The sequence below is a fragment of the Suncus etruscus genome, chromosome X (genome assembly GCF_024139225.1).
Source record: "Suncus etruscus isolate mSunEtr1 chromosome X, mSunEtr1.pri.cur, whole genome shotgun sequence".
Lineage (NCBI taxonomy): Eukaryota > Metazoa > Chordata > Mammalia > Eulipotyphla > Soricidae > Suncus > Suncus etruscus.
Window position 1 is genome coordinate 7,598,967 of NC_064868.1, and position 26,374 is coordinate 7,625,340.

A 26,374-nucleotide genomic window follows, 5' to 3' on the forward strand; every position below is an offset into this window, starting at 1 on the left:
AGGACTGAATCTGGGTCTGCCTTCCTGAGAAACTACAGTGGACTCTCCTCACAGTGGCTATGAATTCAGGCAGGTCTTCTCTATCAGTGAAATTAAGGATTCAACTAGATATAGGACCCTTTAATTCTGTTTAAATGTTCATTCCAGAGAGGCAGTTAATACAATGGCAGGCTTAGGAGACCAAGGTCTGGCAAAATATACTGAGTTCACTTTGGCAATGTTACACTTCATACCAAAGTCTATAAAATGCTTTTTATTTTAATTTAAAAATGTAGAGGTACAAACAACTTTGAGTTTGGAAGGACTAAGACAATGTGACTTGTATAGGGATATTTTAGTTACTTTACATCGAAATAAAACATATGAAAGCCCAAAGTAAATTTAAAAGAAGAGAATGATTGAGTACAATAATATTAAGCATAATAACACTTTACCTAACTGAATTCAAATGCCATAAAATTTTGAATTTTGTTGTTGTACTTATTTGGGACTACGCCTAGTAGTACTCAGGGCTACTCTCAGCTTATTTTTCTCAGGGTTCAAACCTGGCGATGCTTATGGGGATCATGTGGTTCCAGGGATGAAACATGGGACTTCTGCATGCAAAGTGTGCACACTAACCCTTTGGGCTATTTCTCTGACCCTAGAACAATAACTTAAATTTGAAGAAGGTGTGAGCAATAAAGTAAAAGTGAGTAGAAACAATAGATTGAGACTACAGTAATCAAAGGGACTTTGGTTTAGTGTTGGTCTAAGGTAGGCAGACATCAAAGTAAAATCTCTATACAAAAAATGCCATCAGTTCCTTAGATCCTGCTAAGTGCTCCCAGCGAATCATCCTACAATGGCCACAGAACTGAAGTTAAGAGCAAAAGCCTTCAAATGGAAATAACTACAGTGAGAAGAAGGTCCATGGTTCAAGGTTCATGATAGAAAACTGTCCTATAGGTACTATTATTCTATGATGAACATTTTATTTTACTAACACTTTATATTGTATATTAAGTTAGATATGTTTTGTTTATGCATTCTAACCAATATAGAAATTCTTGAGTGGAATTTTGACTTGACATTCTGCTTTATGTTAACTTCAAATAAGAGATATAGACCAGGTTTGCTTTTCTTTCTTCTTTTTTTTAAATTATCATTTCAGTAATATAATGAAGCCACTAAAATGAAAATCTGTCTATCAGCATATGTAGTATGTATTTATGTGTAAAACATACTTGTGATAATATAATATGATTAATTGTAATAAAAAGTTGTACTAGGGCCAGAGTGGTGGTGCAAGTGGTAGGGTGTTTGCCTTGTACGTGGCTGACCCAGGACGGACCGCGGTTCAATACCCCGGTGTCCCATATGGTTCCCAAGCCAGGAGTGATTTCTGACTGCATACCCAGGAGTAATCCCTAAGTGTCACCGGGTGTGCCCTAAAACCCCCAAAAATGTTGTACTAGAATTATTAATAATATTTTAAATGAATGAAAAGAAATCTATCTTTTTCTCACAAACCTATGCACAGAACAAAAAACCCTAAAAGGAAATACAACAAAAATCCAATACTTGTTGTAGTAGGGCAGTAGAAATGATCATCTTTTCCTTGATTTTCTTGTAATGAGTTCATAATGAATTACACATATATGAAAAACAGCAAATTAAAAAATATCTAGAAAGGAAGTCCAGAAAGACTTTGGTTAATATTTCTAGAACATCTCTGAGATAAAACCCTTGACTTGGGTTATGATATATATATTGCAGCTATCATTTTTCTCATATTTACTTATCATTCAGTCATCATCCTAGAATCTTCCCAGTGGAACAGACCTCAGAAACACTGTCTGCTCAATCTACAAATCTTACAGATGAAGCAACGTCCTTCTGAGCAGGCCATTTTGAGTAAGCCTTTTCCCTTTTAAATAAATGAGAATGAATTATGTATGAAGGAAAACTAGAAACAAAATCATGACTAAATGAACATGCCTGGTCTTGAAGGCATAAAAGGGGACATCAAGTCTCAAGTGGATAAAGAAACTCTGACCGTGAGCCTTCCTGCAGGGCATTCCCAAGCTGCTTTATGTTACTATGGTTAGTGAGGTAAGTTTGTGACATCACATGTACCCTTCTAGGGAGCCCACCTTGGGTTCAGGCCGAGTACTCCCAGGAGATAAGACTCAGCCCACTTCACAGTTAAATCACAAGATAAACACAGTTTTCTACTAAAGCAAGCCGTGGAATGTCAAATACTATCTCTTCTCCATGACTCTGCAGCCCAGAAATGTACTTGTCAACAGGGGAATTCGGTAATGAGCCAGGGGAGAGTAACAAATGATGGTTAGTTCTGCATTTCAAGATTTAAATGTAAACCAAAACTGTTTCCTAAGTTTTCACATATCTTTAACCCCTAGAGAGAAATAGCTCCTGTAGCTGCATAGTTGTTGCATAAATATCAATCCACAAGGATAAGGCATTTATTTAAAGAGGCTTAAAGTATTCTCTCAACCAAATTCAATTTCTTCTATTCTTGGATATTCTGTTGGACCTAGAAAAGGCTCTGTGAGAGGAAGATAGTTGTAGAGAATTTGTGACAAAAGATAGAGACAGCTATTCATTCAAGTCTCAACAGGAAAAATATCATCATTTGATGGCCAAAAAGTGTCAAAAAGATACAAATGTAGAGCTATTGTATACAGAAATTGGCTATCTACTTACTGTTTGAGATTTCTTCTTTTTCTTTTTCATTGACCTGAAAAAACCTTGTTTTTCCTTTTCCTTCAGTTGTTCAGAATGACTAATGCTTTCAGGACTTTTCCTAAATGGAAAGACATTTTTATCATATTGATTTTTCAATATTTTTCCTGCCATCATATAACAAATATAATAAAGACTAACATGCATGATATCAAGTTTGAATAGCCAGGAAGAGTCAAACACACAGGTAAAGACCCTTTTAAAAAAGCACAGAAGGAAATTAATCAACCAACGTTAATGATTAGCCCTTGGCATAGGCTCACTGGAACTGGAAATTTTGAGCATTTATTTTAAATGATCAGTAACTGCTACAGGACCATTTCATGTTGGGGAAAAAAACCCTATGAAACACAGGTTTCATAGGGTGCCTTATCTATGACCTTACAAGATAAAGAGAAGAAATATTTCAATATCTTCATTTTTCTACTTATCATTTTTTAATTTTTTGTTTATTTGGGGGGGTCACACCCAACAGTGCTCAGGGGTTACTCCTGGCTTTGCACTCAGAAATTGCTCCTGGCGGGCTAGGGGGACCATATGGGACTCCAGAATTCAAACCACCATCCTTCTGCATGCAAGGCAAACACCTTACCTCCATGCTATTTCTCTGGCTGGATATATCTATATCTATATCTATATCTATATCTATCTATCTATCTATCTATATATATATATTGTGTGTGTGTGTGTGTGGGATGGGCATAGATAGAGGTTTGTGCTCAAGATATGCACTTTATCATCTGTACTATTTTTCTGGGCCATTTATTGACCTTTTTAAAAATTTCCCTGGTTTTTGGACTGTGCCGCGCAGTGCTCAAGACTTACTCCTGACTCTGTGCTCAGGGTTCACTCCTGGTAGTGGTCAGGGGAGCATATGAGGAGCTGGGGTTAAACCTGGGTCATCCACATGCAAAACAAACACCCTACTCATTTTCTATCACTCTGGACTCTAATGAGGTTTTTTGGGGGGAGGGGGCCATACCAGGTGATGCTTAGAGGTTACTCCTGGCTATGCACTCAGAAATCTCTCCTGGCTTGGACAATGGGAATCAAACCATGGTCTGTCCTAGGTCAGCCACATGCAAGGCAAATGACCTACCACTACATCACTGCTCCAGCCCTTTCTTTATTTTTAATTGAATCACCATGAGAAATGCAATTACAAAGCTGCTGATGGTTGAGTTTCAGTCATCCAATGTTCCAACATCTGTCCATTCAACAGTGTTCATCCAACCACCAATGTCCCTCTTCCCTTCCACCCCCCTCCACCTATGGCAGGCACCTTTCTCCCCTCTCCCCTTTCTTCCCTTTAGGAACTGTGGTTTGCATTAGTACTGTTGCAGAAGGGGTATCATACATATCCCTTTACTTCCTTTCAGTACCCTGTTCTTATTCATAGTGATCAGTTTCAACTATCATTGTCATAATGGCCACTTCTCTGTCCTGACTGCATTCCACCATTGACCTCAGTCCCCTCTGTAGCAAGCTTCCCACCATGGACCAGTCCTTCTGGCTTCCATCTCTATTATCTTTGGGTATTATTCTCATATATTTTTAAATAGCTGGTACTTGCTTAAGAGTGCAATTATTTTGTGTCTGTCCCACTCCCTCTGACTCATTTCACTCAGCACGATACTCTCTATGTCTATCCATGTATAAGAAAATTCAATAACTTCATTTTTCCTAACAGCTACATAGTTTTCCACTGTGTAGATGTGCCTTCATTTCTCTAACCCATTCTTGGGCACTTGGGTTGTTTCCAGAACCTGGCTATTGTGAATAGTATTACAGTGAACATGGGAGTGCAGATACCATCTTTGCACTATGTTTTTGGGTCCCCCTGGATATATTCCCAGGAGCAGTATCACGGGGTCCAGTGGAAGCTCAATTTCTAGTTTTCTGAGGAGTGTCCCAGATCAATAAGCACATTCATTTAGCTTCCCAAAGTACTGAGAAACATCCCACCAGTGCTGTTAAAGATTGTCAATAAAAGTAAAAAATCAACTGAAATAGAAAAACTCCTTTATAAAAAGTATTTATTTTTTAAAGTGAAGTTTAAAAATACATAGGCTAGAAAAAAAAAGTGTAGCAAAATGAATGCTTTACCACAAAGCGCTCCTCTGGAAAGAAAGCTTCAAACTGAGAAAACTGACAATCAGCTGGATGCCAGTGTTCCAGGTATTTGAAACACAAATATGAAGAATGAAAAAGCAACAAATAAGCCACCTGGGCCACATCAAATTGGTTACTTGTATGTGAATAGAAGTCTCGTTTGAAATAATTTACAGTCTTTAAAAGGCAACTCGTATACTGGTACTTCTTGAAAAAGGAATATTCCATGGGCGTTGTTTTCCATTTGAATATCTATGACTGTGGAGAACAACTCTCCATGACTGGATTTCTTCTATTACCGATTCCCTAAAATTTATTTATGGTTTTAGCATACCTAACAACGATGGAGTTACTAGACCATTGAAGAAAATAGGAGCAAAGCAGCATCCTTTAGTGGATTAGATCTGTGTGAAGGTAAGAAGTATCTATATCTATTAAAGAAGCACATGATAGAAAACACCATGAAGCTATTTAAAATAAATCACATCTTCCAAATAATATTCACTAAAATGAAAAAATATTCAAAGTAAGTAGAAACAGCAAGATTCAAGCTCTCTACATAATATGAGTCCAAATGCATTAAAAAGATATATATGTGTGTGTATATATACATTTTTAAGGCAGGAGAACATAAAATGGGATCATAAAACCTATCACCACAGGGTAGCAGGAATATTGGTGATTTTCGGGGGCTGTCTATAAAGTCCAAAGAGCACTGAATCAAGTGGCTCTGGAAAGGCTTTTGATAGTTGGAACATTTCATAGCCATGTCCCTCATAAATGGAGGAAACTATCCTTTGTCATTGGTGTTCTTGGTTTGGGAGGGCTGCATATTAATGCACATCTCTCCAATCATTCCTTGTCTGTGTTCATTTCTAGTTCTAGCTTTGCTCTTTGATTAACATTGAACTTGGTGATTTCAACAAAAAATCTGTAATATTGATAGAATATAAAGCATATACAGAACTAGGAGATGGGATAGTAGTAGCATGTGCACCAGGATCGAGTAGGTTTAATTTTGGCACCCTTAAAAACCACTTAGGAAAATGGTTTTTACAAACCATAAAAGATCTATTTAAAAAATCCAAGCACTCAGAGAGATAGACAGACAAAAAGAAGGAAGTTAAAAATTACAACTATTTGGGGCCGGAGCGGAGGCATTTGCCTTACCCGCTCTAGTTTAGGACGGACCATGGTTCAATCCCCCGGCATCCCATATGGTCCCCCAAGCCAGGAGCGATTTCTGAGTGCATAGCCAGGAGTAACCCCTGAGCATCACCGGGTATTAAAAAAAATACAACTATTTGAAATGGGGAAAGAGCACAGAAGGTAGGTGCTTGCCATGCATATGACCATCCTGGATTTGATCCTATTAGGAGTGATTCCTGAGTAAAGAGCCAGAGGAAGCCCTGAGAATTGCTGGGTATGACTCAAATATATACAAAAGAGCCCCTAAACAACAAGAACAACAAGAAGCTCAGACCACTTGAAGAGCAATGATTGTTCCCTTTTAAGTATTTAGTCAAAAAGCTAGTAGGAATACCAAGGAAGTAAAAGTATGTGCAGTAGGCACAAGTGTTCTAAAAGCCTCTTAGGACTTCCAACATTAAAGAGCTTGAGAGTTCCCAGTTCTGAAGTGAAGGGTTTGCAATAAAACATACCCAATAAAATAACTAGCAGTGTTGGAATGCAGATCGATTCAGTGACAATTTTGAAATCAGGCAACTTCAGACATGCTGAAGTGGGCAAGAACAAAATGGTGAAAAGTTGGTCTTTAAACACAGTACTGCTGGGACCCAAAACCCCTATCACCTCAGTAACAGTCTGGGCCTAGACACAGCAAGTGTGGTCAATTTACAATGAACTGTGCCTCTGAGATGAAGGGAATAAAACCCTTGGCCTGGGGTCTAAAGAGAGTATGCACCAGCAGTCAGTCAGGTGAGGGGTCTAGGGAATATAGCAGAACAATGCTGTTCACTTGAAGCACAAATCTTGGCATTGATTGAAGGGAGTCTTAGAGAACATCTTGTGCAGTGAGCAATCCTATTTCAATGTTCTGTAACTTCCAGAAGCTAAAACATCCGTCATCCCTAATATAGCTATGACATTCTAGGTGGGGTCTACAACATATTCTAGAAGCACATTTGGAGTAATGGGAAGAAGTATTTTTGGGGAGGATACACACCAGTTGTGCTCAGGGATAACTCCTGGTAGAGCTAAGGGAAACTTATGGGGGTGCTGGGGGATAAAACCTGGGATGGCTGCATGCAAGGTAAGTACCCTAACCCTCGTGCTATCTCTCTGGCCCTGAGAAGAATGAACATGTAAGAAAATACATGTAAGAAAATTTCTATGATTGTCCAAGGAATAGGGATACAGTTCTTTCTACCAGCCCAGGAATGGTTATAGAGGATAAGTTCATCCTGATGGCAACCTGGGGACAGGAATGTGCACTGATGAGGTCCAAAACTGGTGTTGGCATGAGAGAGAGGGCTGGGGTTCAAGTCCTGGAAGGAGCAGGATTTGTGGTAGAAAAGGGAAAAAGCACAGCATAGGGTTATGGTAGATGGAAAGCAAGGAGAGCAGAAAGGACAGGACAAAATGTCCAGTGCTTACTGTTCTTTGTGTCCCTAAACAGGGTAGATGAATCAAAGGCTCACTGCAGGTATATTCAGAATCAATGGTTGGAAAACTAGAAGCCCAGGTGATTGCATGATGAGGAAAATATCTTCCAACCACAACCAAGAAGAGGCAACGGGGCCATGATCTGGGCAGGGAAAGATCTGTGAGGCCAAATCAAAGCAAGAAAGAAATTACCCTGGAGCCAGATGAAAGCAAGTTAGAAGAGAAGCGAATGCTTGGACTGCACAGAGGGAGGCCAGAGGGCAAGAGGTGGTGGTGGAGCACACCAGAGAGGGCAAAGCCAGGCTTGACACCTGCACACCCAGAAAATGGACAGAAAAATGGAAGGTCCGGTCAGGGAGAGAGCCAAGGAAATTGAGTGGTACTGAGACATGGCCAGGAGCACAGATAAATGCACATACCAAAGAATGCACAGACCCAGCCAGTAGGGTCCGAATCACTGCCAGCAAGGAAGAGCATACTCTGGGCTGATCACAACTGTGAACTCTGGAGCCTGCAAGTCCACCAGGCACAACCAACAGTGGGTCCTGAGAACCATCCAAGCAAAGGGCAAGTGGGAGATCACATCTATCTCAGGCCATCATCTGGCTCAGCATCCAGCATAAATAACATAGCTGATAAACAGCAGGAGTGGGACACTGGGTATGATGGCAGCTCTTATCCTTCCTGGCCAATTAGATCTGAGTTACACAAATTATCTAGCACAACTGCTTCCACAGGAGCCAAGAGGAAAAAAATCCCAAAGAGTTACCTAAACGAAGAAGGAACTGAAATGGAATCAGTTGAGGATGTAGCTCAGTGATAAATCACCTGCCTATCATATATGAAGCTTGGGTTTGCTCCTGGCACTGCAACCAGAACAAAACATAGGGGCTAGAGACCAATAAGAAAGATCCTAGCCTAGGTTTCGGCCTAGAATTTGTACAAAGATCAAGATCTTTAATTCCAGAGGTCTGACTTTGACAAGTGTGAGCAGAACTTCTGGAACCATAATGAAAGACTCTATCCTAGGCTTTGTCCTAGGGTCTGTGCAAAAACCAAGACCACTAATTACAGAAGACTGATTACAACAACTGTGATGGAACAGAACTTCTAGAACCACAAAGGAAGACTCTATCCTAGACTTCATCCTATGACCTGTGCAAATACCAAGATCTCTAGCTACAGAGGACTCATTTTAGCATCCACAACTGAGCGGAACATTTCCTAGCACTATAAAAAGACTTTGGAGTTTGATAATGAGCGTGTTCAAAGCCTGTAGTTGTTCCCATGATAGTATGTTTCAAGGGCAGAGAAACCTTGTATCTCTTAGGCCAAGGGAATTCCCTTTCTAATTTCTTTAATGCTTACTGTGCTTATGCAAAAAAAAAAAAAAAAAAGCACAAAACCTTACCACACCAGCCCTCCTTCCTTTTTTTTTTTTGATTTTTGAGCCACACCTGGTGATGCTCAGGGGTTACTCCTGGCTATGCTCTCAGAAATCGCTCTAGACTTGGGGGACCATATGGAATGTCCAAGGTCAGCCATGTACAAGGCAAATACCCTACCACTGCGCCATCACTCTGGCCCCTCCTTCCTTTTCTCCCCTTTCTTCTTTATTTTTATTTCTTGTGATTGTTGTTCTGTTGTTGTTTCTGTTGTGCCTTTTTGTAGTTGCTTGTTTTGTTTTATTCTGGTTTTTTTTTGTTATATATATTGGTTTTGGGGTCAAACCTGTGGTTCTCAGGGGTTACTCCTGGCTCTGTGCTCAGAAATCACTCCTGGCAGACTTGGGAGACCATATGGGATTCTGAGATTCGAACCACCATCTGTCCTGGATTGGCTGCGTGCAAAGCAAACACCCTACTGCTATGCTATCTCACTGGCCTCATTTTTGTTATAGTTTTCTTCTTTTAAATTGATATTTATAGCCTCTAGATGGATTCCTCCCAGCCTTTTTTCTTCTTTCTTTTCTTTTTCCAGCAGAACCACAGAATCTGAATCACCTTGTTCTGCCTCATAAATTAAGGGGGGAAAATGGATGGTACCAGGAGCAAACAGTCTTATGAACATTGAGTGGAAATAATAAATTATCAGACTTAAACACCAAACCCAAAGTCAAAGACAACAGAATTGATACTCAGTCAACAACAAGCTATACACAGAATGGACCACTTACTCTAACAGTCCAGGGGACAAAGCAGAGAGATATGGGAGGCTTGCTGGGAATAGGGTGGAGGGAGGACAGCACTGGTGGTGGGAATGGTCCTGATTCATTATCACTATGTACCTTAAATATTACTGTGAAAGATTTGTAATCTACTTTGGTCACAATAAAACTTATAAAAAATTATGAACAAACCTATAACAAAAAAAAAACATAGGGGCCAGAGAGAGTAAGGGGTTATAAGGTACTTGACTTGTAAGAGGCTGACCATGCTTCCATAAATGTCACAGCCTATGGTCCCTGGAGACTTGCCAGGGTCCCTGAGCACAGAGCCAGGAGTGGGACCTGAGCACTACTGGATAGGTCCCAACACCCCTCCCCTCAAAAAAATCCAACCCCAAACCAACCAACTGGCTGAATCTAAGTCAGCCAACATTTATGGGTAACTCTGTATGTGCTAAGTAAAAATAAAATAGAAGGGCCAGACCTATAGCAAAGTGGTAGGGTGTTTGCCTTGTACACAGCTGACCTGGGTTCAATCTCTGCCACTGCATATGGTTCCTTGAGCCTGCCAGGAGTAATTTCTGAGTGCAGAGCCAGGAGTAGCCTCTGAATGTCACCAGGTATGGCCCCAAAACAAAAATAAAATAAAATAAAATAAAATAGGAGTGTGACCTCAGGCTGTCACAGCCCCCAGGTGGAAGACGGGCAGGGCCAAGCAACTGCAGGGCCAGACTCCAGGCTTCACCAGGGTCTCTCTGACCTGGAGAGAGGAGTATGTGCTCTGTGAAAGAACCTCAGAATCACAGAAAACCACTGAAGAACTCTCTGAATTATAGTGCAAGCAGTAATTGAAACCACTATATTCATATTTTACAAGAAGAAAAAGCCTGCGATTGTGAGTGAGTGACAGCAATTCTTCACTTACCTTAACTACAGGGATTTCTAATTAATTTGGTTTACTGTTTAAGTGTCAATTTTTAACCCAATTTTGATAGCAGTCTTTCTAAGCGTATGTATACACTTTGTCTTTTTAAGCAAAGTGAGAAGCCTATTTTATAAATACACAAGCTATATGCATAGCTATTACTATATGTATGCCACCATAAAAGCAGAGTGATTTTCCTGTTGAGAAAAGGCCTAAATCACCATTGGGGCTCAGGAATCTTGTTTGGGACCCTTTCCCTTCCACACATAGCTGTCACCCAGGGTCCTGTTTTGCACAAACAATTTCAATTGCTAGAATTGTGCATTAAAGAAGAATAAATAGTACAGAGGGAAGGTGAAACTTCTGTTCTCATTAATAAAGATAAATCTAGCTGCAATATCTAGTTTTTCTCTCTCTCTTTCTCTCTTTCTTCTTCTTCTTCTTCTTCTTCTTCTTCTTCTTCTTCTTCTTCTTCTTCTTCTTCTTCCTCCTCCTCCTCCTCCTCCTCCTCCTTCTTCTTCTTTTGCTTTTTGAGCCACACCCTGTGATCTCAGGGGTTACTCCTGGCTATGCGCTCAGAAATCGCTCCTGCCTTGGGAGACAATATGGGACCCCAGGGTCCATCCTAGATAGGCCGTTTGCAAGGCAAACACCCTAGCGCTGTGCTATCACTCTGGCCTCTGCAATATCTATTTCTGGCTGACCCATCCAGTTTTCAACTGGATTTTGGATAGTGAGGTGGTAAGAATAATCACTCTGCATATTACACTCAACACTGTCACTTAAGATAGGACACGGTAGAGTTTATTTTGTTTCACAGCCACACAGAGCAGTGCTCAGAATTTATACCTGGCTCTGCGCTCAGGAATCACTTCTAGTAGGGTTGGGGAGAACTCTATGAGATGCCGGAGATCAAAACCAGGCCAGCCATGTGTAAAACCAGCACTCTTCCCACTGTGCTATTGCTCCTACCTGCCATGGTAGAATTTGATAGCTTGATACAAGAAACATGTCCAAGGTACAAATATTCTCTTGTCCAAATAGACTTATAGGACTTCTATTCCAGGAGACCCAGACTGTCCTTAGGTTAAATTGAAAAGTTCGGAGAACAATTCACTGTGCTCTGTTTTCTTTTTTCCTTTGGGGGTTCAGGGCACATACCACCTGTGCTCAGGAACTTTTTCCTGCCTCTATGCTTAGGAATCACTCCAACCAGTGCTTAGGGCACTATATGTAGTATCAGGGATCAAACCCCGGGTTGGCTTTGTACAAGCCAAGCACTTTACCCACTATAATAATATCTCTCTGCCCCATAGAAAGAATCCTTTATGTTTTTGTAATAACTATTCACATTGTGCGTTTCTCTCAAATAAACACAGTAGGTGAACCTATCAGAGATCATATTTAAAAAAATCATGATGAATCAAGTTTTAATGAATGGCTTCAATAAAAATGTGAATCCTGAAGAAGTAAAGCAGCAGAATTGGGAGGAGTTGGAGGAACAGAGGATGCAGCCCAGATATCCCATTCATTCTGGAACTCTACTACATGCTCAGAATAAGGACAGCTCTAGGGAAGCCTTTATTCAAGTTCAATTTTACCATTAATTCATTTTAAAATATTTTAAGATTTCTATACATATCCAGGACTAAGCCAAAGCTTCTCAAACTGATTAGAAAAAGACAGGAAGAGTAATCTGCTAATAAGACCAATCAAGCATTTGGATTTGATTTTGGTTAGTCCTATCTAATTTCTTATAATAACTTGTAAGTGATGCTCTTAAACCCTTCAGATTGGGAGCAGCATGGGTAGTTCTTCACTTGACTACACTCAGGGCTTACTCTTGGTAGGGCTGGGGGACTATCTATGGTACCGAGGATCCAACTAGGGTCAGCTGCCTGCAAAGCAAATGCCTTGCCTCCTATACTACCTCTCTGACCTCATGACCATCATATCTCATAACATAGGTGACCCAGAGAAAAAACAATTCCTTCTGTATTTCTATATTCTCACAGCAGATACAATTCTCAGGACTTAACCAAATTCATACCCAAAATCTCTCATGCGGGTTAACTACATCAAGTTTTATCTATACTCCCAGGTTAGGGCTACAATAGCAGGAACCAAAAATCAGCCACAGGTAGAAAGAAGCACCAAAGGTTCTTGGGAGCACCCCATGATGTCATGTCAGATGTAAGTTGGAGGCCTTTGACATGAACACATCCTGTCATTACCATCCACACTGCTGAAAGAACAAATCCTAATGATGCCAAACACTATTCCATGTGCTTTACACATGTTCTCTCATGTAATGAACCCATTACTCTGGTGAGGGAGGTGTAATTCTTCTCTCAATTTTACAGACCAGAAAACCCAGGAGAAGAAATGCTAGAGTCACATGGTCAGAAGTTAACATTAATCAAGATAGCCTATTTCCAGTCTATGCTCTTAGTTCTCTTACTTATAAATGTTAAAACTAGCATTTTACAGATAAGCCCATGGATATTTGTAAACGTTGCTGCTTAAAAACTAGTTCTAAGATTGTACTTGCAGTACAGTGAGGCATTTTTATTCACTTGATAGAGAATCTAGGAGAGTTCTATAAAGTCCACATAAACAGTATGTCTGGGCAGTTGAGAATAAGAAATAAAGAGCAGTTGGCCTATTCACTGAAAATTATCTACTGAGATGCATTGTTCTTTCTCTTTCTGTTCATTCCTAGGTTGAAAATTTACAGGAAGAGCCCTTTTCACTGCCAGTGAAAGTCAGGTGATGTACAAGTGAAAAAATGTGAGGCAGAACAGACAGGTCAAGATCCTGAATTCCTCTTCCTGTGACTGGCCATCTACAACCCAGCAAACTCCTTATTAAGCCACAGTTTCTTCATCTGTAGAGCGGGGTCACCCTACTTCAAAGGTTGATGGTGAAAACAGAGTAAGACCCCAGACACAGAGGTTAGCAATGTTTCTGCTAAAGGAATAGCAATAAAAGGGACTGCTGGGGTTGGAGAGATAGCATGGAGGTAAGGTGTTTGCCTTTCATGCAGAAGGTCATTGGTTCGAATCCCCTCATCCCATATGGTCCCGCTCGCCTGCCAGGAGTGATTTCTGAGCGTAGAGCCAGGAGTAAACCCTGAGCGCTACCGGGTGTGACCCCCCCCCCAAAAAAAAAACCCTCAAAAACCAAAACAAAACAAAAAAAGGGACTGTCAAAGCCATCAGTCATGTCCTGAAGGGTGCAAAACGAAGTACTGACTCAGGAGGGTTTTTTTTATCTTTTATATAATATGTCACATAAACACACTGAAAGAAACCATTATAAACAGTACAAATCAGATTACTCATCAAACAATCTCTCAAGAAAGAAAGGCCCTGCAAGAGAAAGAAAAGTATCCCATCTATCTAGAATGTCTTTGAGTCTTAAATCTACAATCACACTGAAGAAAAGGAGAAACAAAACTGAGTACTCACCAAGGATCAAATGCTGGCTGTCTTTTTGAGTGGTTAGTTCCAGAGCTGGTTTCTGATGGTAAGGAAGAAACTCTACTTGACACATTATTTTCATGGAAGGAATTATCTGGTCGTGGAGATGGCACTGAGGGAAGAACAATTAAGTCACTGCTGTGCTTTGTTGGCCACAGAGTTCTTAGATTATTACTTTTTATCTCAAACTAATAAGGCAGTTAAGTAACTTTGGTATTTTTGAGGGTGGGAGCATCAGAGAACATCCCTCTCTCCTGCTTACATTAATTTATAAGGGTTGGCTATAATCAGGCAATGTGTGGCCTAAGATCCCAGTTGATAAAATGAAGAACAGTGTAGGATATAAAAATAAATAAATATAATGGGGGCTAGAATAATAGTACAAGGAAGTATGGTGCTTGCCTTACACAAAATCAACCCAGATTTGATCATATACCCCCCATATGGTCCCCTCAAGCCTTGTTAGGAGTGATTCCTGAGCATAGATCCAGAAGTAAGCCCTGAGCACCACCAGATGTGCCCCCCAGATCATAAATAGCTCTCACCACCAATACTGTACTGATATTCTCAACCCTCAAAAAGTTGAGTCATTCTTCTATCAAAGACCCAAACGTGTAACAAATATTCACTTTAGTCTAATGTGATCCTTAGAACATGCATGCTGACATACACATGCTGCAGTTTAACACTTGACACTATAAAGCACTGTCAATTTGATAATTTGGAAAATAAATTTTTAAAAATTTACTTTTTTACACACACCCCAAATGCTACTCTTCCTATAAATTCTCAACGTAGGAATGAACAGAAAGAACAATGCATCTCAGTAGATAATTGTCAGTTTGAGGAGGAATATCTCTTCTTCTTCCTCCTCTTCCTCCTCCTCCTCCTCCTCCTCCTCCTTCTTCTTCTTCTTCTTCTTCTTTCTTCTTCTTCTTCTTCTTCTTCTTCTTCTTCTTCTCCTCCTCCTCCTCCTCCTCCTTCTTCTTCCTCCTCCTTCCTCCTCCTCCTACTTCTTCTTCTAGTCTAAGCTTAGTAAAATTATCAAACTATACTGCAAATTTCCTCACAAAAGGAACTTGTACAAAATTGAAAATCAAGATAAATGACAGTATTTCACTGGACTCCTGCTCACTAGGACTGAAGATGAGAAATATTCTGGAAATATCTGTCATTCAGTGACACCACTAAACAGCCATCTAGCTCAAGTGAATAGGATCACTGAAATGACACAGCCCTAGACATATCTGATAGCTAAATCGTTTTTTTTTTTTTTCTGTATCCAGACCTTCTGTTCTACCTGGCAAACTCTGAAGGGAATTCTCGGGAAGACAATGAGGGGCTCCAACGATATGAAACAATTTAATTCACTTGCTATAAAAAAAACTTTTTCAGGGATCAAAATAGTAATTGATGAATTTAAAACTTCACTAACATTTCAAATCATTTAAGTAACTTCTCTAGCTAGTAAAAGTGCATGAGTATGGCTCATTCTGCATGAAAAACAGCAATAAAACCAAAAGGCTCTTTTTCTCATCAATGTTACCATATTTGTTCTAAATTAATTTTAACATGAGTTGAATTGTTAGTCCAATAAGTATCTAAAGTAATCATGAGATCATACTATTTTTTTTGTTTTATTTTTGGCCACATCGGTGATGCTCAGGGGTTACTCCTGACTCTGTGCTCAGATACCGTTCCTGGCAGGATGGGGGAACCATATGGGATGCTGGGGATCAAACCTGGATCTGTCCCTGGTCATCTACATGCAAGGCAAACATCCGATCTCTGTGCTATCACTCCAGCCCACGAGATCATACTTTTTATCCATTTGTTTTGGGGCCACACCAGGTGGTGCTCAGGGATTACTCCTGGCACTGCACTTAGAAATTACTCTTGGCAGGCTCACGAACCATATGGGATGCCAGGGATAAAACCTGGGTTGGCCACGTACAAGGCAAACACCCTCAATGCTATGCTATCACACTGGCCCTAGAATCATAGGTAGGTGAACAAACAAAGTAGTTGTTCAGTCCATATAGTTAGTTGTTCCTGAGTCACACTTGTAATTCGTCTATTTAGCCTGGGCTCCTAATAAAATCACCTATACAGTTGCCCATATCCTCTAGTACTCCCATTCCTTGCTTTTATCTATCTGTCCTCTGAAGTCAATAGAAGGAATGGAATCCAGGGAACATGGGCACAGGCAACTTAGAAGGTCACAGAACCCCTTGATGGCTTCAAGAAATAAAGCATCTTGGTTGTAGGACCTGCCATCATCTTGGTGGTGTTGCTGCCAGTCTGCCAGGGTCCAGCATGCCCTGGGGATCCCACACTGTCACCACATAGCACTCCCAAACTATGCCCATATCTCTAATTAGATCTGTCCATCCCCAGAGCATCTGGTGTCATAGTTGAAGTTGCTTGTGCAGGGTAGGTAAGTGCAGCTGACATTCTGTCATTCAGCACAAGTGTTTAGGAAACTGCCTGTCAGTGAGCACTCAAGATGACTCTGAGAGCTTCAACTTGGTCACAGAGCAAAAGAGGCAGAGATGAGGAACAGGGCTGGGACAGAGAGGCAGTAGGGTCTGGGAAGAGCAGAAACAAGCTACGGGAACATGGGTATGGACCTGGCTGGAGGAGTGGGAAGACAAGGACCAGTAGGAGACATGGCCAGAGTCATGGCTGGTGGAGTTTGCAGTGGGTTAGTTCTAGCTTGGGCTGTTCCTATTTTGTCCTGATGCCCATGGAAAGCCACCAGAGGCCAGGTAGCAAGTGAGGAGAGTGGGAAATAGAGGATTCCTTTATCCTCATTTCTTCCCCTGTAGCTTGTGAACCTGTCTTTTGTTCCATATAATGATCCCATCTACCAACACTCAGCACTCTAGAGGGCCGAAACATAGGCTGTCCTTATTCACTATCTTGTTCTGAGCCTGAACAGTGCTGGGCTTAAAGGGGACAGTGATAAACACTTCGTGACTTAAGTAGTGTGGTCAGAAACCCACTTTAGAAGTATCACTTCATGGACAGTTCTGATGGCAATGTAGGACACAGGGAGACAGAGTGGAAAATTCCTCAAAAAAGCCATGAGAGAGAGCAGGGCCCAAAGCAGGGAGAAGTGTTGGGGGCTACAGTACCAGCAAGCACAGTGACTGGAAACAGAGCAGGGAAGCATCGTGGCGTGTGTGGGCTGCAGGCATCATGCCAGTATGAGCAAAGGCACCCTGGGCTTACCTCGGTAGAAGCTGCCAACTCGCCTGGGAACAGGATCATTGTACAGATGTCTATTTTCTTTGGAGATGGTGCCATCATCAGAGTGAGGGTCATGATATGCTCCACCCTGTACAGGAAACAGATTGGTCACAACTAAACATGCTGCCTGTGAGCTTAGAACTAAGCTTCACAGATCTAGAATCTATGAGGACCGTTTAATGAGCAAACTCATAATCACAGCTCGAGTGAGGTACACTGCTTATCATACAGGGCAGCACCCACTCTGTCTGGGCTTGAGTAAGAGTTGGTTTTGATAGGGTATTGGGATGTGAATGACCAACGGTCACAGCTATGTTCTAGAATGTCTCAATGAATTCAGACCTCGGACTTCTGCCGTGAGTGGAAGGAAGCAGTGCTTTCTCTCGAAGATTCTTTTCCAGAAGAACGAGATGTAGTCATCTCTGGAGGAATCTGTTCACCAGGCTGGAAGGTAAAGTTTAAAAGACTTAGAGGAGGGTCCTGTTCCTAGGGATGAAAATCACCAACGTCACTTTGGGCATTAGTAAGTATAACTGGCTCCATACCTAGCAAAAATACAAAAATACCCAAAACTAAAATACAAATTGTCCTGTTAAAGAGTGAATCATCTGAAGAATGTAAAATAAGTCCAACAAATGTCACACAGATGGAAAGTGAAATTCTCATTAAAGTTAAAGTGAACAGGGAATAAATTACTCTGAAAATAGTTCGATTAATTATTGAAGACAAAGAAATTCATCTTTGTAATATCTAGTCAGGGTTTTGAGCCACAGTCTAATTAAAGACTACTGGATAATCTAAAACTTCTCTAACAGATTTTAGGCTGAATTGTCCAAACCAAAAAGAACTGTGCCAATCTAAAGGTCTTTTTCATGAAGGATTTATATATAAGATTCAGATGAAAACTACTGTTCTTAGAAATATATCAACACGTAGAAAAAACACTCTCAAGAATGTGTGGTTTTAAGATTTCCCCTAACTACTATAATATTTGTAGTGGTCTCTCTAAATTTCTCTAGCATATTAAGCACTTACATTTCCTATCTTTCTTTCAACCCAACCACAAACACCACAGTTCATCTCTGGAGATCTTGCTACCCATTTCTCCTAAGAAAGTGATAGCTGTCTTCTCTTCCTCACTCCCAAAATACTCTATGAATAGAGTATGAAAAGAAAACCATCTAACAGAACCCATCTTCTTTCTACTTGGTGACAAATCTCTCTCTGAATTTTATCAGCTGAATTATCTATAAAAATTTTAGAAAATGATTTACCTCTAACCTAAGTCCTTAAATTGCAGTGTCAGGTCAATCCCTTTGCTCTTGAAGGTGGTCCCAAGAACATACAACAAAGATTTATTTATTTTTAAATTAATTAATTGGGTCATAGCCAGGGGCTCTTCAGGGGCCAATCCTGGCCCTGCACTCAGAAATTGCTCCTGGCAGCAAGGAAAGCCTCTTCAACAAGTGGTATTGGCACAACTGGTTAGCCACTTGCAAAAAAGCAAACTCAGACCCCTATCTAACACCATGCATGAAGATCAAATCCAAATGGATTAAAGACCTTGATAAAAGGTCTGAAACTAAAAGGTATATAGAATAACACGTGGGTAAAACACTATCTGACATTGAGACTAAAGGCATCTTCAAGGAGGAAACAGCACTCTCCAAACAAGAAGCAGAGATAAACAGATGGGACTATATTAAGCTGAGAAGCTTCTGCACCTCAAAGGAAATAGTACCTGAGATACAAAAGCTACCCACAGAATGGGAGAAACTATTCACCCAATACCCATCAGACAAGGGACTAATATCAAAAATATGCAAGGTGCTGACAGAACTCAATACAAAAAAAAACATATATCCCCATCAAAAATGGGGAGAAGAAATAAAAAGGCATTTCCTCAATGAAGAAATACAAATGGCCAAAAGACACATGAAAAAATGCTCCACATCACTAATCATCAGGGAGATAAAAATCAAAACAAAAATGAGGTACCATTTCATACCACAGAGACTGGTACACATCACAAAGAACAAGAACAATAAGTGCTGGAGGGGATGTGAAGAGAAAGGAACTCACTGCTGGTGAGAATGCCATCTAGTACAGCCTCTATGGAAAACAATATGGAGATGCCTCAAAAAATTGGATATTGAGCTCCCATTTGATCCAGCTATTCCACTCCTAGGGTTATACCTTAGGAACACAAAAAATACAATACAAAAATTCCTTCCTCACATCTATTTTCACTGCAGTGCTATTTACAATAGCCAGACTCTGGAAACAACCAAAATGCCCTTCACCAGATGAATGGCTTAAGAAACTGTAGTACATATACACAATGGAATATTATGCAGCCATCAGGAAAGATGAAGTCATGAAATTTTCCTATACATGGATGTACATGGAATCTATTATGCTGAGTGAAATAAATTAGAGGGAGAGAGATAGACACAGAATAGTATCACTCATCTATGGGTTTTAAGAAAAATTAAAGACATTACTGTAATAAGTCCTAGAGACAATAGAGTTAAGGGCTAGAAGGACCGGCTCACAATTTGAAGCTCACCACAAAGAGTGGTGAACGCTGTTAGGGAAATAACTACACTAACAACTGGCATAACAATGTTAAATAAGAGAATAAGAGAAGTAGAATGCCTGTCACAATATAGGCAGGGGTGGGGGAGGGGGGCATTGGTAGTGGGAATGTTGCACTGGTGAAGGGGGGGTATTCTGTTTATGACTGAAACCCAACTACAAAGATGCTTGTAATCATGGTGCTTAAATAAAGATTTATATATATGAAGGAAAAAATTGGGGGACCATATGGGATGCTGGGAACTGAACTGGGGTCTGTCTGGGGCTGGCCATTTTGCAAGGCAAATGCCCTACTGCTGTACTATTTCTCTAGTCCCCACAGAAGAGATTTATATATGCTGTCAGTTACCTGCAAGTCATCTGCCATCTTTGGGCCTCTGAGTTGTATTGTTTTCAGTTTGGCACTGAAGCTCCTGACTGGCCTTAACATTCAGTATCTGTAGGAGCCGTGTTTAGCCCAAACAATGAGCTATTCTGTTTATTTCCACCGTATTAACCAAGTCTCTTTTCTGGAACTCTTTGAGTCAGACCATTTGTCCTCTGTCCAGTTGTTTTGTTTTTCTTACTTTGTGTATACTATGTTGGATGCTACCATTCTCTCCCTAGTTCTGACCTCCTTCAAGCATCTACAGGTAGCTGTCAGGCTCCAGAGAACTTTCTAGGCTCTGGAGGTTGCCTCATCACCATAGAATTCAGCACAAAGAGACCTGCTCTGTCAGTCCAGATCCATCTAGTATACCTGGGAAAGCCACCATGTCCTCATCTGTGAAATGAAATGAAGGGGTTAAACATAGTGGCAGCCAAGTCCTCTCTCACTCTCTGCAAAGCAACTAACTGGGGAGAAACTGATGGATCCCCATTTCCCTCCAGTCCATCTTTCAATTCACCAGGCCTGTTGCACTAGATCCAGGGCTCTGGGAAGAACTGTTATTTCCTTGAAGAAACAGGTTTGGCCAGGAAAGATCCTCATCCCACAAGCCAAGTTGTAATCCTCAAAGCAAGCAGAGCTTTAATATCCTCTTCCAATACCCACTGGCCTCCTTCAAGTCTTCCCACTTTCTTTCCACAGTAAAATCCCCAAACTCTGTCCATGTCTCCCTCTCCTCAACTACTACCTCCTGGGCGGGGTGGGGGGCACTTGCCTAAGCCCTGCCAAGCTAGTCCTAGCATCCACTCCCTATGGGTATGCAAACAGAATGGGGCGGGCACATAGCTCATAGCATCAGAATGACCTATTTATTGAAATTGTACATGCACCCCAGTTCCTGCCCATACATTGCAAAGGTACAAGGACTGTATCTTCTTCATTTTACTAATTAGAGCCATTAAGAGTTTGCTCAGTAAATGCCCAAACATATCTTCATTCTTTAGTCATCGCAAACCAGGCTGTACCTTTACATCTCAGTGCAGCCAAGGCCTCCGCCTGCCTCCAAAGCCATTTCTGACTTCTCTTCAGTGATCTCTCCCTGTTCTCAATGCCTATTTATAGCCATGCCACACTAATTTGGTCCTTAATTATTTCATTGTTATGTATAATTTAATCTTCCCGAGAGAAGTTTCTAAAGGGCAAGAGCACACAAGTCTCATTCTTTTGAATGCTTAAAGGAAAAAAAATACAGCAGTGCAAAGGTGTTTAATACCTAAAGAACAGAATCAATGTCCCAGCAACAACTCATAATGGTTTGCTATTCCATGCCGGGCAGAGAGCTCAAAATACAGCCAAGAAAATTCTTGCCACCAGCCAGTGAAGAATTTTAGGCACAAAGCAATGCTATCACTTCACCAACTTGACACCAAAGCACAAGCCAAAGCAGGAAACCAGCCCACTACCCCCAATTCTAGGCTCAGCCAGTCCCTTTGCCCCTCCCCCACACTCATCTTGCTAAGTCTATTCTATATTTCACCCATATTTCAGAGTTCTGACACAAGCAGATGAACCTAATTTTATATCCTCTCAAAGATGAGGCCTTGCTCAGCATGAAACTCTTTCCCTTTCGCGCAGATGTTGGCTTCTCTCCACTCTCATTTCTTTGATATGTTTCATATATAGTGAACATATTATTTTAGAGACGTGCTCTGTTGTAAGACTGCGGCTCCATTTTAAACAGGTTAGTGTCACTTCTAGATCCAGGTGATCAATAAAAAGGAGGGCGGATTATGCAAAAGCACAGCCCTGAGATTTAAAAAAAATCCCAAAGACTGGAAATTAACATTTATCCTGGCCTGAAGTAAAATTTACCTATAATTCTGGATAAACACTCAACTTTTCAATCCAGTTAAGATATTGACTAAGGTATTAGGCAAAAGGGCTTGATTTCAGTGCAGGTGGTTTGGAAAGATTAGAGAAAATCCCCATGAATTCACGCTGAGTTGTGAGCAAATTAAAAACTGACCCATATAGCTGATGAATTCCACCATAAATCAAAATAAGAATCCCTTGAGCAAAAAATGCCAGAAAGGGACACAGGAAAGATTTCAAACAAGTTTTAGGAGTTCTCTTGAGGACACACATCCTTCAAGAAATTGTTTCACAGCCATTTCAATTACTACTACCCCTGAATGCACCTTTTCCAAAGAAACAGTCTCTCCTGCCTACTCGCCTACCCAGCACCTCCCCGCCCTGGGCCCCTGGAGTTGCTACTGACCCCAAGCTGTACCTGTGGTGACAGGAGCTGCAGACTGTTGGCCCGGGCTGCCATCCCCTGCCCTATGCTCAAGCTTCCATCCAAGCCTTTGGCTCGCACTTTGTCCCGGGTCACATACATGGAATGCCTGTGTGGCCGCTGCTGGGAGGAGAAGGGGCTGGTGTAGCCCAAACCATAGGAGAAAGACTCGTGGGGCGCTGACAGCGAGTGGGAATGGCCACTGTCCAGGTGCTCGGGCAGCTTTAGCTCTTCCATGGTCTTGGAGTGGCGGGCTGCTGGCCGGCGAGAGTCAAGAGTGCCTTCACTGCGGTTGGTTCTTCCTGATGGGCTGAGTAAAGTCCTTGTGTCGCCATGGCGGGCAGGCGTGGGGCTGGTGGGGGAGTTCAAGTCCAAGCAGCTGGATGGGAAGTAGCGGCTGGTGTTAGACTCCGCCATCTGGGCCCGGGCTTCTGAGAGATTGCTCACGGACTTGGAGTCGCTCAGGGCCCCATGGCTCTTGGCCTTGGTCCTGTAGGAGGGACTCCTAGAGGACTGGGGGATCGTGTCAATGTAGCTGTGGCGACTCTGCTTCTCGCTGGGCTGCAGCGTACCGGCTTTGCTCTGCGAGCTGTCCATGAATGAGTGCCGGTTCTGCTGCGACCGGCTACTGGACTTGAGGTACTTGGTGCCGGGGCCTTCTGACGGCTTCGGGTCAATATTGAAATCAAACTCAGTCTTAGTCTTGGCTTCTTTGGGGCTCAGCAGGTGTGGTATGTTGTTGTTGGTAAGGTCTTTGCTGGCAGAGCCTGGCTGACTGCCGGCCTGGTAGGTTTTCGTATGCATGGGGCTCAGCGTAGCTCCGGCCAGGTTGCCATTGAGGAAGCTTTCATTGGCTGGGAGGCCCTCTTCAGCCCGGGGTATCCCCACACCGAGGTTCTGGATGTCCTTACTGTTGGCCCGGTGGTGAGACTGCAAAGCTGCACCTTTGCTGGCTTGGTTTCTACATCAAAACAAAACACAGACCAACAACAAAAAAAGGCCATCAGTTTCCCTTCAAAGCAGATGCAGAAAGACTATTCTATAGAAAAGAACAAAGGCCTAGAAACTTCAAAGGCTCAAACCATTAATTCTCCAACATGTACTGACAAGTAAAAAGTAATCCACTGCTAAGGAGTAAGGTTCCGCAGTTCAAGTCACTGAAGAAAAGTGCCAATCCCGGGGAAGTTACTCTGGCAGGCTGTAATGCTCCCCAGCTTGCTGCCAACACAGCTTCAAACTGAGAAGCTGGGAAAATGTGCTTTGCTCTGCCAGTGCCCACACGAGTATTTGTGATACAATGCCTGCTAGGAAGACAACTGTGCTCAAGACAAACTCTAACTCTTTTGTCTGTGAGGCTATCAGCAGGGCACATTCAGGCTTCCTGGGCACTGTGTTCCTCTGACTTCATTTTTATTTGCAAACGCAGTCTGCTTCAGAAATACTCACAGCACTGACACGAGTGTCTTTTTTGACTTAAACCTGCGAGTCAAAGAAAGAGAATTCCAATAATGTACTCAATAACATAAAAATCACATCCTGAAAAGAAACAAGTTGTTCCTGGTGAGGCATGGTGGCAAACACAAGGATTGATGCTTATGTTAGAGGGAAGTGGTGATACTGGGGGTTCTTCAGATGACTCCTGGTACAAGAGACAGGAATGCGGCTCTCAGTGGGCTATAGGGATAAAAAGAAGATTCAATTCCCTTCACAAGATGGAATCTACATACCACATATCTAGAACACTTGAAACAGTGGAGGAAGAGAAAGTCAGATGTGAAATAACAGCAGAGAAGTGGCCAAGGGGACTCAGGTGTTACTGGTGTTAAGTGGTGTTAAGGAAGGACAGAACTAAATATTCAAGTGATAGAGTCAACAACACTGAAATAATAAGACCCAAACTTCAACAATCAAACTTAAAAGGTGCCTGTTATGATGGCAGGCTGGGAGAGGGAGGTATGGGATGGACTCTGGGAACACGGGTGGAGGGACACTGGTGGTGGGATTGGTGTTGAAATGTTGTATCTCTAAGACTTAACTATGAATTACTTTGTAAATCACAAAGATCTAAATAAAAATATATTTAATAAAATTAAAATTAAAAAGAAGTGGGCCCGGAGAGATAGCACAGCGGCGTTTGCCTTGCAAGCAGCCGATCCAGGACCCAAGGTGGTTGGTTCGAATCCCGGTGACCCATATGGTCCCCCGTGCCTGCCAGGAGCGATTTCTGAGCAGACAGCCAGGAGTAACCTCTGAGCACCGCCAGGTGTGGCCCAAAAACCAAAAAAAAAAAAATTTAAAAAGAAGTAATCTAGGGCCAGAGCGACAGTACAGTGGGTAGGGCATTTGCCTTGCATGTGGCTGACCCAGATTCAATCCCAGCACCTGCCTTATGGTTCCCCTAGGCTGCTAGGAGTGATCCTTGAGTACAGAGTCAGGTTGTGGCCCCAAAATAAAAGAGATATAATCTATTCTCTTGTTTCATTTCATACTTCATTACTTCAAACTCTCTCAGGCCTTCATTTTTAAAGTGAAAAGCCTCATTTCTGACTCAGTCTAAAACACAAAATACTAGAGGAAAAATCTTGTTCTTGGTGTGAAAGATGAAGCTGATGTCACAGGTCAGTAAGTGTGCTCTGGTATAACTTTTTTTTGTTTGTTTTTTGGGCCACACGTGGTGACGCTCAGGGGTTACTGCTGGCTATGCACTTAGAAATTGCTCCTGGCTTGGGGAACCATATGGGACACTGGGGATCAAACCAAGGTCTGTCTTAGGCTAGCATGGGCAAGGCAGATGCCTTATTGCTTGTGCCACCACTCTGGCCCCTGGTATAACTCTTTGAAGGACCACATGACTGTCAGAGATGGGCGAGTAGACTGTCAAAGGAAAACTAATTTGCACAAATCCCTACTTGCTACTATGCATTCAGAGGTTCTGCCCGTCCATTTTGCTATGGATAAAGATGATGTGATTTGGGAGATGTTTGTTCCTATCACTTGGAATTGGAATTGGAATTGGAATTGGAAGACAATTCTCGTTATGGTGCGTAGAATGGCACTGTGTGAAGCTGTATCTTCCATTTCCCCAACAAGAATCTACATGTGGGGCTGACGCTATAGTTCAGCAGGGAGAGCATTTACCTTGCATAAAGCCAACCCAGGTTTGATTCACATGGTGTTCCTCACCCCACTAGGAGTAATTCCTGAATGCAAAGTCATGAGTAACCCAGGTATGGCCCCAAAACGAAAACAAAGAAAAAGAAAATAATGAATCTACATGAGCCAGCATTAAATGGAAGGGCACTTTTCTCTCCACCTCACTTCAGAGTGCTCAAAAGTATCTGCTATTCAGCATGCCTTCAGCAGCATAGAAGCTTCCTCTTTTATGGGCACTCACCTCCCTAGATGGGTTAGAGGGATTGAAGCATTAAACAAAGTCACTTAAATAGGAACTAACTAAATGGAACAACTGAAACCTAGAAATAAACCACAAAGCAAGTTCCTCTTGCTAATAATGGATGGCCACAGCACCCATCTCTGGGGTAAAGGAAAAACAGTCCTCTCTCCTCACTGGCTGTCCATTTTGAAGTCAGTAACTTAACTTTCCTAGCATCTTTTTAAAAATCCAAAGGATGCAAGGTCTTATTATAAGCAGACTAGCCTAAGTGTACTAGTAATTTTCCATTTCCACTCTCCACTTCTCTCTGGGCTTCTAGAGCCTAGTACTGCAGGTGGCACATTCCAGGCTCCTTTGTTACCTAGCTTGTCCAATTTTCTCTGGGTCTCATAGGAGCCCACAGGCTGG

The 26,374-nt window shown here is 41.8% G+C and overlaps 1 protein-coding gene across 1 annotated transcript in view; it reads right to left on the minus strand.

Moving 5' to 3' along the window:
* The window catches only part of CDKL5 (cyclin dependent kinase like 5), a 155,319-nt gene that overhangs the window by 7,016 nt on the left and 121,929 nt on the right, over positions 1-26,374 (minus strand). Inside the window, exons 11-15 of the mRNA XM_049766783.1 lie at positions 22,567-23,533; positions 17,654-17,755; positions 17,294-17,399; positions 14,048-14,171; positions 2,710-2,809 (exon numbers count right to left, since the gene is read on the minus strand). Of these exons, the coding sequence (XP_049622740.1) occupies positions 2,710-2,809; positions 14,048-14,171; positions 17,294-17,399; positions 17,654-17,755; positions 22,567-23,533 (1,399 nt within the window). The remainder of the gene's footprint in view (positions 1-2,709; positions 2,810-14,047; positions 14,172-17,293; positions 17,400-17,653; positions 17,756-22,566; positions 23,534-26,374) is intronic.